Below are 19396 nucleotides of genomic sequence, written 5' to 3' on the forward strand. Positions count from 1 at the left end.
ACCAACTCCCAGAGCTTGCTCAGACTCATGTCCATTGAGTCAGTGATGCCATCCAACCATCTCATCCTCGTCGTCCCCTTCTTCTCCTGCCTTCAATCTTTCCCAGCATCAGGGTCTTTTCCCACGAGTCTGTTCTTCACATCAGGTGGCCAAAGTATTGGAGTTTCAACTTCAGCATCAGTCCTTCCAGCGAATATTCAGGACTGATTTCCTTTAGGGTTGACTGGTTGGATCTCCTTGCATTCCAAGGGACTCTCAAGAGTCTTCTCCAACACCACAGTTCAAAAGCATCAGTTCTTCTGTGCTCAGCTTTCTTTATAGTCCAACTCTGACATCCATACATGATTACTGGGAAAGCCATAGCTTTGAATAGATGGACCTTTGTTGGTAAAGTAATGTCTCTGCTTTTTAATATGCTGTCTAGATTTGTCATAGCTTTTCTTCCAAGGAGCAAGCGTCTTTTAATTTCATGGCTGCAGTCACCATTTGCAGTGATTTTGGAGCACAAGAAAATAAAGCCTCTTACTGTTTCCAGTGCTTCCCCATCTCTTTGCCATGAAGTGATGGGACCGGATGCCATGATCTTAGTTTTCTGAATGTTGAGTTTTAAGCCAACTTTTTCACTGTCCTCTTTCACTTTCATCAAGAGGCTCTTTAGTTCTTCACTTTCTGCCATAAGGGTGATGTCATCTGCATATCTGAGGTTATTGATATTTCACCCGACAATCTTGATTCCAGCTTGTGTTTCATCCAGCCTGGCATTTTGCATGATGTACTCTGCATATAAGTTAAATAAGCAGGGTGACAATACTCTTTTCCTGATTTGGAACCAGTCTGTTGTTCCATGTCCAGTTCTAACTGTTGTTTCTTGACCTGCCAGCAACCCTTCTTTGAGGCATTAAAGAACTGAGGTCATTGAGCAAACTGCTGATCCCAGAATTGGGCATGGATAATGGAAACTATGAAAGACTAAAGACATTGCTAGAATTCAGAAACACTGTAGCAGAAATGAAGAATTAACTCATTGATAGACTAAAGGTGGATAGGTCAGAAACTCAGGTCTGCATAAAGAAAGGAAGAATGCTGGAGAAGGAATAGATGAAGATAAAATCCTTTGTTTTTCTTATTGTTAATGGTAAAGAACCCTCCTGCCAGTGCTGGAGTCTTAAGAGATGTGAGTTCAATCCCTGGGTCAGGAGGATCTCCTGGAGAAGGGCATGGCAATCTTCTCCAGTATTCTTGCCTGGAGAATCCATGGACAGAGGAGCCTGGTGGTCCGTGGTCCATAGGATTGCAATGAGTCAGACACAACTGAAGTGATTAACACGCACAGTTGATCTTACAGATAAACATTTGGGTGATGATAGCATATTAATTAGTGAATGAATGAAAACAATGTTACAGGAGAGAGGAACTAGAAATACTCTGTTGTAAGGTATTCATACCACCCTAGAGTTACAGTGTTATTTGAAAGTGAACTCAGATTAATTGTGAAATATATATTATGAACTCAAGGACAATCACTGAAAGCAGTTTAAACATGAAGTATAATTGATACGCCAGAAGAGAAGAAGAATGGGATCCTATAAAATACTTAGTTAAAGCTAGAAAAGGCAGGAAAAGAGTGGAATACAAAGAATAAATGCAACAAACAGAAAACAGTAACAAACATGGTAAATAGTAATCCAAGTATGTCAATAATAACTTTTTTAGTAAGTGATCTAAGTACACCAGATAGAAGGTGGAGACTGTCAGAGTGGGTAAGAAGCGGAACCCACTTATATTGTCTATTTGAGAAATCCACTTGAAATAGAAAGACACAGATGTAGAAGGATACAGTGCGGACACTAATCCAGAAGCATGAGTAACTATATTAATTTCACGTAGAGCAGACTTCAGAGCAAGGAAAATTATCAGAGAAAAGAGCATTGCATAATTGTAAAGGGGTCAGTTATTTAAGAAGATACAATAATCCTTAATGTGTACATGCCCAACAACAAAATATGAAAAAACATGTGAGATAAGAACCAGTAAAACAGGAATAAATGGACAAAGACTTTAACACCTCTGTATTGATAATTGACAGATCCAGCAGGCAGAAAGTCAGTAAGGGCATCAATCAGCTGGATTTAATTGACATCCAGCAATAACAGAATACACGTTCTCATGCTGGATACCTCAAGATATACTATATTCTGGGCCTTAAAATAACTCCTAACACTGAAAGTGGTAGAAATCAAAGTATACTCTCAGACCACAATGGAATTAAACTGGAAATCAGTAATAGAAAGGTAACTGGGAAATCCCCACATACTTCGAGGTTAAACCACACACTGCTAAATAACATTTGGGTCAAAGAAGAAGTCTAAGAAGTTTTAAAATATTTTGAATTGAAGAGAAAATGAAAATACAGAGGATCAAAATTTGTGGGATGTAACAAAAGCATTGCTTAGAAGAAGACGTACAGCATTGAATGGTATAGTTGAAAGTTCAAGAAGCATTAAGAAACCAGGAAAAGTAGGGAAAGTAAATTAAAAGAGGAAAATAAATAAAAGGAGAAATAATGAAATTGAAAACAAAGCAATAGAGAAAATCAAGCCTAAATCCTGTTTAAAAGATCATTAAAACTGATACTCTAGGCAGGTTAAGAAAAAAATAGAAAACACACAAGTTACTAATGTCAGAAATGAAAAAATTAACATTACTACTAATCCCGTAGACAATAAAAGAATATTATGGGGATATTACAAACAACTCTGTGAATACAAATACAAAAACCTAGATGAAAATGACCCATTCCTTGAAAGACACAATCTGCCAAAACTCACCCAAGAAGAAAGAGGCCATCTAAATAGGCCTATGTCTATTAAAAACACTGAAACAATAATAGCCTTCCAAAGCACCAGGCCCAAATAGGTTCACTGCTGAGTCTATCAGACATTTATGAAAGAAGTTGTACCTGTGTCCTGTATTCTCTTTGTGCAGATAAAAGCAGAGGGGCTACTTCCTAATTTATTCTGTGTGGCAAGCATTAACCTAATACAAAAACTAAACAAAGATACTACAAGAAAGGAAATCTACAGACTCATATCTCTCATGAACATAGGTGCAGAATTCCTCAAGAAAATATTAGCAAATCAAATCCAAAAACAGAAACTATTACACAACACAACCAAGTGGGATTTATTCCAGGTATACAAAGCTGGGTTAACAGTGGAAAATCAGTTAATGTCATCTATGCTATCAACAGCCTAAAGAAAAAAAAGGCCGTGTCAATAGATGCAGAGAAAGCATTTCACAAAATCCAGTACCCATTTATGACAAGAATTCTTGGCAATCTAGGAGTAGGGGAGAACATCCTCAATTTGATGAAGAATATGAAAAAAATTAGTTAATATTTGGTGGTGAGACTTCCCACTAAGATCAACAACGTGGTAAAAATGTCCCATCATCATTACTTTTCAACATCATACTGAAAGTCTTAGCTAATGCAGTAGGCTAAGTAAAGGAAATTAAAAGTATACATGTTTGGAGTGATGTGATTGTTTATGTAGAAAGCCCTAAAGAATCAAGAAAAATTTGAAAACTCATAAGTGATTATAGCAAGGTTGTGGAATATAAGGTTAATATTAAAAAGCCACTTACATACCAGCAATAAACAATTGGAATTTGAAATTAGAAACAAAGATCATTAAACTATAATTTAAAAGGATACATGCACCCCTATGTTCATAGCAGCACCTTAACTAAGGACCGAAGTTAACTCCATCAGTAGGGGACAGACTTATGTGAAGTCCCCACTAAAATGCATGGTCTGCATCTAGTCATGAGGAAATATCAGAAAACCCAGGCTGAAGACAATCTACAGAATAACTGGCCTGTATCCTTTAAAGTCCTAAAAGAAATCAGTCCTGAATATTCATTGGAAGGACTGATGTTGAAGCTCAAACTCCAATACTTTGGCCATCTAATGCGAAGAACTAACTCAGTGGAAAAGACTCCCATGCTGGGAAAGATTAAAGGCAGGAAGAGAAGGGGCCGACAGAGGATGAGATGGTTGGATGGCATCACTGACTCGATGGACGTGAGTTTGAGCAAGCTCCGGGAGTTGGTGATGGACAGGCAAGCCTGGTATACTGCAGTCCATGGGGTTGCAAAGAGTCGGACACAACTGAGTGACTGAACTGACTGATCCTTTAAAATGGCCAGTTTCATGGAATGCAGAAGCTGGGAAACTGGTCCAAATCTACAAGGGCAAAGAAAATCTAATGAATATGTGCACCCATGATCCTGGATTGAATCACAGACTAGAAAGACAGAATAACTGCAAAGGAAGTTACTGGGACAGTTGGCATCATTTGAACTTGCAGTTTGAATTAGATGATGGTAGTATATCATTGGATTTCCTGGGTGGCACTAGTGGTAAAGAATCCACCTGCCAATGCAGGTAGGCGTAAGAGACATAGGTTTGTTTGCTGGAAGAGCCCTTGGAGCAGGGTACATCAACCCACTCCAGTATTCCTGCCTGGAGTATCCCATGGACAGAGGAGCCTGGCAGGCTGCAGTCCATAGGGTCGCGGAGAGTCAGACACAACTGAAGCAACTTAGCATACACACACAAAGGCTATCATTGTTACATTTCCCAATTTTGAGAATTCACATTATGTAAGAGAATATCTTTGTTTACAGGAAATATGTTGAAATATTTAGGTATAGAAAAATATGGTAGCTGCAGTTTATTTTCACATGATTAGGGGAAAATCTTATTTAAAGAAAGCATGGGGTCAAATATAAATGGTGAGTTTGTGTAAAAGTTATACCAGAGTTCTCTGTACTATCCTTGCAGATTATTTTTTGTAAACTTGAAATTACATCCAAAAACTTAAGAACGAGAAATATATAAAGCAAAGTGTTTGATGTGTGGAGAACCAGTGTGCTCATTAATGAGCCCTTTAGTTTTGTTCAGTAATGTAAATTCAAGTCATTCAGTTACCAGTTTTCAATCTAGGAGTTTAAGAGTGACCAGAAATTGGGTTTTTGTCTTAAAGTACTTTGAATTTAGGTGAGGAGAGAAGAGCAGTACACACACAATCTGAACAAAAAATAATAAAGTCATTGTGTTTGGTATGTGATACGGTCTAGAACAACTGTTGGCAAATATTTTCTGTAAAGGGCCAGATAGCAAATATTTCTAGCTTTCTAGGCCATTATGGTCTCCGTCACAACTGCTCAGCCCTGCTTTACAGTATGGAAGCAGCCATAGATGACACACACAGAAATGACGCCTCACTGTTCCAGTGAAACGTTATTTTAAGGAGAATGCAGGCTGCATCTGGCCTAAGGGCTGGTCTGTGTTTGCCCTGACTCTCAAATGTTAACAGGGTGGGGTTTCTTAGGAGCAGTTACAGAACTGTGGTTAGTGGTGAAGATGTGGGCCCTGGAGGTGCTCACACCTGGTTCACACCCAGTCATTGCCACTGACAAGTTACACTGGGAGAGCTTTACACCTTTGCTTTCTTGTTTGTGAAATGGGAATAACGAGAGCCTCCTCCATAGAACGTGTGGAAGTTGGTGAGTGTAGTCATACCCTGACTGCTGCCTTCTGGCCGCTTTTCCTGGCTCCTCTCTCATTCTCTAGATGGCACCTTCCCAGCAGCCAGGATGATCCCTCATCCACTCTTACTCCTCAAGCCCATGCTTCCCTGTCAGACTTACAACCACTCCTGCAAAGCCCTCATCCTGGTGGGTCCCTTGGCTGGTGCTGTATGTGTCTTGCTGGCACCACCCTTATGCACAGTGCAGGGCCTTTGAGTTAATTGTTCCCTGTCTTGGAGGTTCTTGCCTTACTATTCAGATTTCCCGGTAATAGATCTCTTCCCTGGCTTCACAATTAAGTAGCCATTCAGTCTTTTTATCTGATTTCCATTCCTATCCCATTTGACGGTCTCTTGTCTGTCTTTGGCCCTTTAGAAAGTGATCTATGTGACAGATAGTACCTTGTCCACTTGATTCTCCACACCCAGTCCTGAGGCCACTATCTTACAAAACAGGCATTAAAAAAGATGGGTGGAGTTAATGTAATGGGTTAATATACAAAGATTACCTAATATAAGGACTGCTCCATAACTCATATTTAAACTGTTAGCTAAAATCATTACTGTACATATCTGGTGTACATACTTCCCTTAACAGACATGAAAATGAATTATGAAGCTGGAAAATGTGACCCATGAAGAAATATTTGAAGATCAAGGACTAAGAAAAAAAAAAACCACAGAGATTTACATCCAGTATCTGATTATACAGATTCTAGGGTAATAAAATGAATAGTTAAAAGTCTGCAAATGAATTTGAATGCCTTTTTCCTAGAGCTTTCAAACTGTCAGGCTTATATTTACTTTCCTTCCTTCCCCACTCTTCCATTTGTGACAGTGTCTGTAGGAAGATAGACTCTGTTACAGGAACAGAAACAAGGCAGAGAAGCTTGGGGCCTTGGGGCTGTCTTCAAACAATAGAGTGATTGAGCTCCCGCTTTGTTTCAGACGTCCATACAGAAGCTGTCCAGGCTGCGCTCGCTAAACACAAAGAAAGGAAGATGGCAGTGCCTATGCCTTCCAAACGCAGGTCCTTGGTTGTGCAGACCTCGATGGACGCCTACACACCCCCAGGTGAGCAGCAGGCCTTGTTGGCTTCAGAGAGGGATGAGCAAGCCTTAGAATTAGGTTAGTGCCAGCAACTGCAGTCTCTTTAGCTTTCAAAATCATGGTGCTGTAATTCAGGCTTTTAAGAACCAGAAGTCCAGAAACAGTGTATATGCTCTAAATAAAACTCGGAAGGAAAATTGGCATGATTATGTATGCATTATAATGTCTATATAAATATGCATTTTAAGATTTTAGACGCATAAATATGATACAGACTTTTGTTAAAGTCCTATAAAATTGAATTCTTCACACAGCAAGAGAAGTTGGATTTCTTCTCTGCTTAGACTGGTGTATGCATATTCTCAAGTCTTCAAACTATCAGTAGGTTGTAATGTTCTGTTAAGAAATTGAATGAATTGAAAAATTTAGGCAGTTACTTCCCTGGTAGCTCAGTTGGTAAAGAATCTGCATGCAATGCAGGAGACCCTGGTTCGAGCCCTGGGTTGGGAGGATCCCCTGTAGAAGGGAAAGGCTACCCACTCCAGTATTCTGGCCTGGAGAATTCCATGGATTGTCTAGTCTATGGGGTCGCAAAGAGTCGGACACGACTGAGCGACTTTCACTTTCAGGCAGTTACTTAAATCTGGTGACATCAGTTTTTGCTGTAAAGTGCAGATAGTATTTTTGGGTATCACAGTTGCTTGCTTTGCCATTGAGTTACTAAAGCTGCCAAGGGCAGCATATCAGTGAGAGACGTAGCTCTGTGCCAATAAAACTTTGTCATGAAAATAGGCAGAGAGTTTGGTCCACAGGTCTGTCTACCCCTGATATATATGGTTGAAGGTAATACCCCATTTATATTTCTGCTTTTGTTTAATCTTGAGTTTTATGTAACTACCTAATATCTCTACTTAACTCTGTGCAAATAATTATAATCTATAACATGTGGCACTAGAGGTAAAGAACCCGCCTGCCAATGAAGGAGACACAAGAGATGTGGGTTCAATCCCTGGGTTGGGAAGATCTCCTGGAGGAGGGCATGGCAACCTACTCCAGTGTTCTTGTGGCGAATCCCATGAACAGAGGAGCCTGGAGGGCTACAGCCCATAGGGTTGCAGAGTTGGTCACGGCTGAAGCGACTTAGCACGCACATACGCACGCACGTTATTATCTTCAAAACTGAAGTGAAGCACAAAATTAAATGTCCACGTATCTGTTAGAAACACAAAGTATTGAGCCTAATTTACTTAATTTTGTACGTATGTATGTATGTGTGTGTGTGTTTCTTGTTCCAGCATTATTCATGGTGTGGTTGCCACTCTCTTTTCTGCAGACCTGTTACCTGGCACACCCCTTTGTTCACAAGAGAAATTTAAGGTGGAATAAGAATAGTTGAATATATAAAGCACTTTTTGGAGTCTTGTAAAGTTTAGTCCTGAGTGTTTGCAAGCAGTGAGGGTAATAGAAGCACGTACTTCAGCTTAGGGATGTGATCAGGTATGTCCGGTACTAATTCAGACCACTCTTCAACTTCTCATGCCTTCAGAAATGAAAGTTCTGAACTTTGTAAGACAAAATTTAAATATAAAACTTAGTTATTTTGTGTTTTCTTAAAAGATAATACAAGAAATGTTCTTTATCTCAAGAATAGAATTTTCTAATAGGAAAGGGAGTCCTTTTTGCTGATTTCCTTACATTCCTTCATTTCTTAATTCTGAGCCATAACATGTAATTTGAACTGTTTTTAAATCAGCACGGGATTCACTGATGGCTCAGATGGCTAGGAATCTGCCTACAATGCAGGAGACCCGGGTTCAGTCCCTGTGTCGGGAAGATCTCCTGGAGAAGGGAATGGCAACTCACTGCAGTATTCATTCTTGCCTGGAGAATTCATGAACAAAGAATCCTGGTGGGCTACAGTCCATGGGGTTGCAAAGAGTCAGACACAACCATAATTAGTATACTTAATCCTATTTGTTTAGTTTGTGGTTATAATTTGCCAAAATATGAATGTGAAAATTTTACTTTTGTATGTGTATAACAAACAGAACGGATTTACATGGATAACAAACCCACTTCAAATATATTTTAACCAGATCTTTGAAACTAGACAATATTCAGGGAGTTGGACATTTTTCTGAGCCACTTTTTATGGGAAATACTGAGTCTGAAGTACAAGGTGTGTGTGATTTATTTGTGTGTGCACTTTTCTTTATGTTGACTCCATCCTCTGGGGTGTTACTGTGTCATTCATGATGAAAGACAGAACTTCCAGGAGAACAAATCCTGTACAAGTGTCTTTGCAAAATATAAAAGAACATTATTGGAAATGTCATTTTTGGTGCATTTAATTGTTTGGTTAGCATTTTCAGGTATACTGTATAATACATCTTGTAAGCTGTCATTTAGAGTCTTGAGATAGTTTTGTACAATCATAAATGCCAACACTATCATTATAAAATTTTTTATTCACAACCTGCCACACTCACACACAACTTAAAATAGCATATGGCTCAGAGAAATACTTTGAATAAAGAAGGGCTACAGAGCATCACACTTTGAACACTTTAAAGCTTAGTGTCTTAGAAAATGCCACCATGGCCTTCTTGCTTGGTGTCTGAGTGCACAGAAAAACATCTGGTTATCCCCAGCGTCTGGAGTGGAGGACAGGTGAGGATGTCTTTGAGTTTGGAATTTTAAGAAGATTCTAGCATATATATGTAAGGTAAGGTGCTCTGGATGAAGACCTTGCTATACTGAAAAAGAATTTGTCACCTGAAAAGCTTGTGACTTCTCAAGAGTGTTCGAAGGTCATTTACCAGTTAGTGTGTGGGGTGGGTCTGTGTTTGGAGAGGGCCTGGGCCTGGGAGTGCTGCTTGCCCCAGTTGCAGCTAACTGCCTCTGTCCCACAGATACCTCCTCTGGCTCAGAAGACGAAGGCTCAGTCCAGGGTGACTCGCAGGGGACTCCCACATCCAGCCAGGGCAGCATCAACATGGAGCACTGGATCAGCCAGGCCATCCACGGCTCCACCACCTCCACCACCTCGTCATCTTCCACCCAGAGTGGGGGCAGCGGTGCTGCCCACAGGCTGGCTGACGTCCTGGCGCAGACACACATAGGTGAGTGCCTCGTGGCAGCCGGCTGTGCTGTTCTCCCTGTCCGTGCATCTGAGTGGCTGCTGAGTGTCCCTACCCCTTTTAGTTTGCATTTTCCCTGTCTGTGCATCGTGGCCTCAGAACCCACTCGAGGGACAGGTCAGACCTGTTTCTGCCCCTGGGCTGCTTTGCTGCTTTGGCTTTACTGTTCTGTGAAACCCTTGGTTTTTACTATTTTTTACATCCTAGACGTCTTCTAAAACTATAATTTAGAAGTTTTCTGTTCGTAGAGAAATGCGTTCTTGCTCATTAGGGAAACATGCAGCCATAGCTGGTTACACATTTTCTTCTCCTCATGCTATAATGCACTCCTAAGTAACATTTTAATCATGACTAATAAGCATGACTGGGCCCTTGAGAGTGAGTTTGCCCTTACTTTGAAAAGGGGAGACTTTCATCACTGCAGCTTTCATCATTATAGCAGTTTTCTGCTGTAGGCATTCAGATTTCTGGGGTGGTTCCCAGAATGTATGTTAGGTTATGAGAAGTGGGATCCTTTGTATTTAAAAAAGCACAGAGTTAGGAAGCATTGGCAAGGTGTTTGAAAACTGTAAAAAAGGAAATTAAGTAAGAGTTGTTAGAGGAAAAGAGTGTATTGAATGAGCACTGGGGCTCCGTGAGCCTGGAGTACCTGATGGTGTCTGTCGCTGCCTCTACCCTCGCCTGACGCTCACTGTGCCACATTCATCTGGTGTATGAGCTCCAGATCTGTTCTCATCCATTTCCAGCTGTGGATTGAGATTTTTAAATACTTAAATAATATTAATATTCATAAAAATAAATCGCTTGCTTTGAACTTGGTGCCAAGATGGTTCAGTATGTTCTCCATTCAAATGATGTGGAGCAGGGTCAGCCATGTCCAGGGACACCAGTGCAGTGGTTGAGCACTGAGCACAGGGCAGGTGCATGTCCTTCTCCCACATCTAGCCTCATATCCAAAAAATCCCCATTTAGAAAATAGGCTAGTGAAATGAATGAATTCGATACTCGGCCACCTTCTCAGATTCACATTCACACAGTATTTTTTTCTAGATTACTGTCTCCATGACAGTCAGAGGAGTTCCATACTGACTTCTAGGAATTGGCCCCAGTGGCACTTGCTCAGCATGCAGCTGAGGTTAAAAGCCGCAGCCTTTCCAGAATCAGCAGTGAGGCCGATTGTCTCCCAGCGGGACACAGGGAGGGCTGGCTTCCTCAGCAGTCACTGTTGGCCTGCTCTAGTTTGTTAGTGGAAAGAAGAGGAATGATCTGTCCTTCCTTTGCCACCTTTCCATTGCGAATAAAAAGGGGAAAATAGGAAAATTCTTCACAGTTTTTAAAGTAATGCTCACATGCAAAGTGGCATTATTAAATTTGAGTTTAAAACATTTTTGGTAGCATATGTTGATTACTGTGTACTGAGAAACTCTATTTGAAATCAGAGAAACTGTGACCATTACATATTTTTGGACACTAAAATTTTTCCCGAGTGTTTAGGAACCTGAGACAGTCCCTCGGCGCTGTCAGCGTGCTGCATCCAGCAGCCACATGCACAGGTGGGGCATAAAGCTCCTTCCACCTCTGCCCCTCACTCTGACCTTTGGAATGTGTGTTTCCTCATTCAGTTCACTTTTAAGGAAATATCTTCAATCTTACCAAGAGAAATACATAATTTTGGACATATTACTCCCTGCATTTGTTTCTCACTTTATGAAGTTACACACGGAATATTGGAGGAAATTATAGCACAGATAATTTAACCTACCCAGACTATAAAAGGTTGCATTACTCATGTGTGTTAAGCCTCAGTGTAACTAAAAGAGAGCTTCTGTGTATGTGACATTTCACTAATTTCTAATTTGGCACAAAGATAAGCTCCTAGAATATCTAGGAATTTTCTATAAATGCAAAACAAATTTTGTTGAAAAAAAGCAGTGGCAAAATAAGAAGAAAAGGAGAATTAAGATTTTTTTTATCCCTGTGACAAAAGCCAAAGAAGTGAAAATTCAGAATTGACAGTATTGGACCTTTTGTTGAGGCCATCAAAAGCCTGCAAAATAAGAAAGTATTACGTGTACGTGTGTGTTTTAAGGTACGTAGGGTCAAATAAACCACCACTTTGTACCTTGGGTGCAAAGAGGAATGCACCTCTCGAGGTGAGGCACTTGGATAGAGTCTATGGAAATGTCTCTCACCCGGTGGGCAGAGGGAAAATGAGTGGTTAGAGACCACCAAGTGACAGACAAGTGAGTGGTACTTCTGCACTGTCGTCTTAGAAGGAAGTCCTGTATCCTTGTATGTCCATCCTGATGCACAGGGGCACCACGCACCTCCTGTCAGACTGGCTTAGTGGATGACGTGGTCCCCATCCAGGGAATCTTTGTTCCTGTGGCTCTGCTAGATGGTATTCACACTTGAGCACTGACAATGAGGGCTCGAGGCATCCCTGTCACAAGATGCTAACGCCTGAGGTGTGCACATTTGTGACTCAGGAAGATGGACGCACCGTGCAATGGCCTCTGCAACCTAGACAGATCAGGGCCTCCACATTGTCAAGAGAGAAAACCAGAGCATGTTTACAGAACCTTCGTGCATGCCGTGTTCCTGAGACAATTGGCAAAGGATTAGTACCTCTAAAATACTTTATCAGAAGTCAAGGGGCATAATTTAGAGTAACCAGAAGAATTAAAGCAACACTTGAAACTTCAAGAAACATATTTATAAAAAGGCACTGGAGTAAAATATTATAGGAATTAGCTACATGGAAATAGAGAAAGTGAGGAGAAACTATTAATACATTTCTAGATTAAGAAATAAGAACAAAGCAGAATAGATAACATTGTTATACATTCAGCATCAAAATTTGTATAGTCAAGAAATTAAAGAGACTTCTTAATGAGCTACAGATGTATAGGTAAGATGTGTGTCATCTTTGTGACTGATGCATTTGAAATGATGTCTCATGTATGTTTCATCTGCATGTGTAGGGGTATATTGTCATTAGCCAGATATTCATAGAAGTAATTGCATTTCCAGAGTATCATAGAGTTTATCAGCATGAATGCTGCTGTTTGTATCAGCAAGGAAATTCTCATCAGTTTTCCTGTATCGATCCTGCTAAGCAGGTAGACATGCCTCCATGTGCTTGATGCATAATTAGCCTGGAGCCTGGCATTTGTTCAGGATCTAGATTCTGGTTTTCTAGGGAATTTGCTCAGAGGGCTGAATGTAATAAATAACCATAATTTATTTATGTATAATCATCCATAGTATCACTTCTTTCATAATCTCTTTACTGATACTTTTCAGACATTTACAATCTTAAAATACGAACTACACACCAAGGATGGTGGTATTAGGAAAGCCTGCACCACTGGGGCTGGGGTCTCTCTGCAACACTCTTGCCTCCCTTCCTGGCCAGGGCGTCCCCAGCAGCTGGAGTTTCCTGATTCAGAGGCAATGTCCGCCAGTTTTTCCAGGAAAGGGCCAGAGAGTGGGTGTCAGGCTTTGTGGGCCATACAGTCCCTGCTGCCGTTCCTCAGTGCCCTGGCTCAAGAGCAACAGACAGTGCGTGAACAGCAGGCATGGCTGCGCACCAGCAAGACTTCATTTATAAACACAGCTGACAGGCCACCCCGTGAGCCATAGTTTGCCAGCTCCTGTTGTAGAGAATTTTAAACCATGCTATTGAAAAAGTAAGCAGGAAAAGAAAATTTGCATTAGGTAACACAAGGCCTGTGAGACTCTTCCATCAATTACTGCGTGTTTCTGTGGCTCTGTGGGTGATTCTGTACTAAAAGAAGCCTGGCTTGAGAGGTATATCTCTTTGGCCAACATGACTGTGGGAATTTTTAGTTAGGTCCTAGGTTTGGCTTCTAATCCTGCATTTTCTTCATCCGTTCATAATAAAGCTGAGATCTACAGATACTGAAATTAAGGGAATGTCACCATGGATCTTAGTCTATCTCCTTGTCGAACATCTCTAACCACTGATCCCTTTCCAGCTCACATGTTTCCCTGTCTTTCTCCATTCATGTTTTTTTTTTTGCTGTGATTCCTTTTCTGGGAAAGAAAGCTCCTTCTTTCCAAGGCTCATCTTCTTGTCCTCATTCTGGATCCTGGCTCCTCCCACATCTGCTGACTCAACTCTCTCCTCTGTTGCAGCTTCACTTCTCTCCTCTGGAAACCAGAGCTCTGGTTGTGATGACTACTTTTTCTCTCCTCGCCCGCTGGTACCACACCCTGGTTCTCCTTCCCCTCTGCCCTTGCCTCTCCTCTGGTGGCTCCTCTCCCCATCCTGTCTCTTTGTGTTCTTGCCCATGTCATCCACTCCCACAGTCTTTAAGGCTACCTGCTCTTTCATGACTTTCAAATCCTTACTTCCTTCTCCCATCCACATTTCAGAGTGCCTCTTGACCCTGCCCCTCAGCCTGGCCTGTGTCCTGAGATCAAGCTGTCTAACGAGGTCCTGCTGCCCTCAGACCAGCAGAACCCTTGTTCTGGGCATTCGACTGCCACGTGTAATGCAGGCCTCCTTCTGCTCCATCACTACTCCCTCGATCCTGGCTCCAGGCACCACACCTTTAGTCTCATTACTGTAGCCCTTCTGGCCTCTGTCTGTCCTGTTCATGCTGTCCTTGTTGCCCTGTTGATGTTGTCAGGGCACAGATCTGCTCCTGCCGCTTTTCTCCAAAAATGCTTTGGGGCTTTTGCAGCTTGAAACTGATTTTATTTATTTGAATTTTATACTTAGATTCAAAGTCATGGCTTTTGACCCATAATTATCCTAACCCTTCATCCAGGACATGCTTCATGCTGCAGGAGTACCTGGGGCCTGCTGCTCACACCTTGGTGCATAGAGCAGAGCGACATCTGTTCAGTTCAGCTCAGTTGTGTCCAACTCTTTGCGACCCCATGGACTGCAGCACGCCAGGCTTCCTTGTTCAACACCAACTCCCAGAGCTTCCTCAGACTTGTGCCCGTTGAGTCGGTGATACCATCTCATCCTCTGCCATCTCTTTCTCCTAGTGCCTTCAATCTTTACCAGCATCAGGGTCTTTTCCAGTGAGTCAGTTCTTCGCATCGGGTGGCCAAAGTATTGGAATTTCAGCTTCAGCATTAGTCTGTCCAATGAATATAAAGGACTGATTTCCTTTAGGTTGACTGGTTGGATCTCCTTGCACTTCAGGGGACTCAAGCGTCTTCTCCAACACCACAGTTCAGAAGTGTCAATTCTTTGGCGCTCAGCTTTCTTTATAGCCCAACTCTCACATCCATACATGACCACTGGAAAAACCATAGCTTTGACTAGATGGACCTTTGTTGGCAAAGTAATGTCTCTGCTTTTTAATATGCTGTCTTTTCCCAAAGTTCAAATACGTATGACTCAGGAAGTAGTAACAGTCATTTACGCTTTATGCACTTGAGTCTCACAGATTTATTTCCTGGAACTCATGAGAGGAAAGGATCCCCACACAAGGGGAGAAATGGCAGAAGCAGAGCCTGTGGGCTTGAGCACGAGGATGGCAGTGTCACCATAACTGCCGAATGTGTGGGTGCAGTGTTGCTTGTGCCCTCAGCCTCAGTGAGGAGCAAGTGTCAGCACACTGCAGCTCCACTGATGAGAACGCCGAGGCCTAGGGAGTGGATGTGGCGCCCAAGGCACCAGCTAGTAAGTGGTCCTCAGGAGCCAGACCCCCATCTGTCGGATGTGGGAGCACCTGCTCGTGACGCCCGGGGCTGGCTTCCCCTTGGCTTTTTTGTTCCAGCTTGGACCTGCTGGTTAAAAACACACAGAAATACAGTTAAACTTAGCATAAATGATAAAATTCCAGTGTCCCCATCACAGCTGTCTGCATCTGTGGCCCTGCAGGTCTGTGGTAGTTGGAGCCCTTTGGCAGGAAGTTAAGTTTGTGGATGTAAAAGTCGAGAAGCTATTGTCAGGAGTTAAAGGTTTCTCTTCTGACTGCTATATTTAGAATGGATAACCCAACATGGACCTACCATACAACACATGGAACTCTGCTCAATGTTATGTGGCAGCCTGGATGGGAGGGGAGTTTGGGGGAGACTGGGTACATGTACACGTATGGCTGAGCCTTCCCTGTTCACTTGAAAGTATCACAGCATTGTTTGTTAATCAGCTATATCCCAATACAAAACAAAAAGTTAAAGATTTCTGTTCTGATATTAGACTATCCTGAGATTTGTCTAACAGTAGCTGTCAAATTTTTATGGGATATTTGTGGCATAAATGTGGGAAGAAGGCCGTTCCAGGTCTGAGAACCTGTGTAATCCTGCTAAAGTCAATTTCTTAGAGCTTTGGCTAAGAGAAATATTTGAATATTGAACCCTTTCTAACCATCTCCAGGTTTAGTCTACAAATCTGAAAAGCAACTGTGAATTGCCATTAGCAGTGTTTCACACACGCTCTCACTGGTAACCACGGCATACTGTTCTTTCCCCGAGTGATTATTAAAGAGTAAGGAGATAAATCTTCACTTACATTGTCATGTGTCAGTATGACACATGGGTGACACACCAGTAGAACCCTCCTGTTGGGACTTCTGTCAAACTGGGGAGGTGGGTGTTTTGGGGGAAACCAAGGAGGAAGGCCTGCTCTTCTGGTGACCCGCACATGGAAAACAGGTTGGTACAGTGGGCAGCCAAGCAGCATCTCCAGTGACAAGCTGGATGCTCTGACTGCTTCGCTCAGCGTCGTTGCAGGCGCCTTTCATCGGGTAATATTACCTCCACGTTTCCATTGAGGAACCCGGTTTTCTGCTTCCATGTGGAGGGCACAGCCATGTCGTCTTAGGAAGCCAGGGCAGCTGGATGGACGGGTGGTCTGAGGGCCTACATCAGTTCCTGCTCAGTGACAGAAGAGGTCGTATTGACCAGGGGAGACTTGGGAGGGCCCTGTTGACAGATGGAAGGCTGGGTTCCTTAACACGGCTCTCCTTACTTGTCATCAGTTAGTGGACAATGAGTACTTAGCTTTCTACACATGAAGAACAGATTTCCCCTTTTTCTTCTCTTATTTTAGAAGTTATTTGGGCACTAAAAATAACAGGCTGAAAATAGCTTCTCTGACCACTGGACCCCTGAGGTCCCTAGTCAGAATTAAGGAAAGTTGCTTTTTAGCAATGTGAGAAACAGAAGCACATTATCTCCAGTCATTAAGTGCTCTGGTGTACTCATTCTTGTGTTCATTCATTCTTTGAACTATCATGCCAATGTTTGCTGAGTGCAAGCGATGTGAGCTGGGTATTGGGCAACTTTAGCATCTGAGTAGGACACAAGAGCCGGACTGAGCTGGACACCTGCAAGAGTGGAGATAGGGAAGGGGGTGGTTCAAGGATGCATGGAATCCATGGTGGAGCTGAGCAGGAAGGTCAGCTAGTACCCTGAAATGGTCATGGCTAAAACAGCCATCCACAGGGTTGGATGGTTGGCAAGAGTAACAGACTAACATCCCAAATGGGAGGGGATGCAGTGAGTGAGATGGACCTCTGGTACTGGTGGCGCCAAGACAGCAGATACTGTCCTGGAAGAAGGCCAAACACACTCCCCTCCCATCTTCCCCTAGTGCCTTGAGTCCAGGGTCTTCAGGAACCCATGGCAGCTGCTGGGAACAGAAGCCATACCAGGGTGGATGGAACAGGTCCCACCTGTCAGGGAACAGGTGCAAAGCTGTCACAGTAGCTCTGGGGCAGTCACAAAAGAGGTGACACCTGATACGTGGTTGGAAAGATGGCTGCCATTTTTCTGTTTATTTTAAGAGTTTTGGGAAATTGAACTCAGGAACGGTGGGTCATCTGGCTCAGAAGATGCAAACCTGCTCTAATGAGAATCCTTGGTCTTCAGCTCCTGGTACATTTGGACCTGATAGGTCTCAAGCCTGGGGCTGATGTGCACTTTAGACCTTTGAACCTGCACCTTCAGCCACACTCTGTTTTATCTTACCCATCAAATGTTTCTTGAGCATCTTTTATATACAAAGGTCTTTTAAACACTACCAAAAAATAGGTATCGAACTCAGAGTTAAATGCCTGGAGGCCTGATCTTTATCCAGATGAATCAGGGCACTGTGTGTCACTGCAGTGGCAGATTGTTCTTGGCTTCATAACAGCAGCCAGCTGCTGGGTTTATGATCCTGCAGTGACAGCATATGTGGGGAGTTTGCAGGGGAGGGGGAGGGGCTGGCATATAAATAAATTTGGAAAGCACATTGAAGTCACGCAGCTGTCACTGCTCCTATGTCTTAATCACCAGATGTATTGGAATGGTTCCTTTTCCCACCTTCAAAGTGGCCGCTCAGCACAAAGACTTGTTGGCCATCACAGTGATGTGGCTACCATGTAACAAGAACAAGTAAATCTGAGTAAGATGGAAATGCAGTAAGCTTAACGTTTTAGCTGCTTTTGTCTTATGTGGCTAATTTGAAATGTTATGCATCATATGTTGGCATCTATTGTAGTTTTATTTGAAATATGAGGCCCCTGTGAGTTAACTACTCAGCCATGGAGAACTAGATTATATTAAAACATGAAATAAGGTCTGTTTGGCAAAAGCAAATGCGGGGGAAATGAAGAGAATGAATGAACGCAGTGTCTGAAATATTAAGGAGGTCATTTAAATGGTCCTCAGCAGTCTGACAAAGCATCCCACCCCCACCCTCCTCTCTCTAACAGGTGAGCTTTTTCTGGGCTGTGATCTAAGAAATTTACCTTAAGGGTGTATGTCAGGTGGCTCAAGCAGCCATAACAAAGCACTTGAAACACAAACAACTTTCATCCCGTGGTTTGCAATCCTGGAGGCTGGAAGTCTGAGATCACAGTGTCAGCAGTTTCTTCTGAGGCCTCTCTGCTGGGCATGTAGACAGCTGTCTTCTCTGTGGGTATCTGTGACCTCATCTTTTCTCACAAGGACACCAGTTAGATTGAATTAGGGCCCTTCTTGGTGGCTTCATTTATGCCTTAATTATCTTTTTAAAGATCACTGTCTCAGATTTCCCTTGTGGTCCAGTGATTAAGAATCCACCTGCGAATGCAGGGGACATGGGTTCAACCCCTGGTCTGGGAAGATTCCACATGCTACAGAGCAACTAAGCCCTTGCACCACAACTACTAAAGCCCGTGTGCCCTTCCCCACGGTCCACAATGAGAGAAGCCACTGCAGCAAGAAGCCCACACACCACAACTGGAGAGTAGCCCTTGCTTCCCACAACTAGAGAAAGCCTATAGGCAGCAATGAAAACCAGTACAACCGTGAATAAATTTATTTTAAAAAGACCACTGTCTCCAAACAGTCACCTTCTGAGGACCTGGGGACTAGACTCCAACATGTGAATTTCGAGAGGACATAGTTCAGTACATAACAGCCTGGGCACTTCTGGAACAGGGAGATGAGAAGTGGGGAGCTGGGCTCTCTACTGATGGCCTGTGCTTAGGGGCTGATGCCAGCTGTTATTTCTCAGCGATCTGCAGGCTCAGACTCTGGAAGAGTAGTTGTGGGTACCATGAACTGCCCGTGTGTTCCTCTCCTGGCACGTCTGTCTGCATGTCTGGTAACACCAGTGCTTGTGTCCCTTTATCTGTGTGATTCCCACTGTCA

The 19396-nt window shown here is 42.7% G+C and overlaps 1 protein-coding gene across 4 annotated transcripts in view; it reads left to right on the top strand.

Annotated features, from left to right (window-relative positions):
* The window catches only part of DIP2C (DIP2 disco-interacting protein 2 homolog C (Drosophila)), a 199381-nt gene that overhangs the window by 78439 nt on the left and 101546 nt on the right, over positions 1-19396 (top strand). For all 4 annotated transcript variants that reach the window (XM_010836412.1, XM_010836413.1, XM_010836416.1 and 1 more), the window contains 2 exons: positions 6543-6668; positions 9557-9766. In XM_010836412.1, the coding sequence (XP_010834714.1) occupies positions 6543-6668; positions 9557-9766 (336 nt within the window). The remainder of the gene's footprint in view (positions 1-6542; positions 6669-9556; positions 9767-19396) is intronic.

This window comes from Bison bison, unplaced genomic scaffold (assembly GCF_000754665.1).
Source record: "Bison bison bison isolate TAMUID 2011002044 unplaced genomic scaffold, Bison_UMD1.0 scf7180017864063, whole genome shotgun sequence".
In the NCBI taxonomy this organism is placed as follows: Eukaryota; Metazoa; Chordata; class Mammalia; order Artiodactyla; family Bovidae; genus Bison; species Bison bison.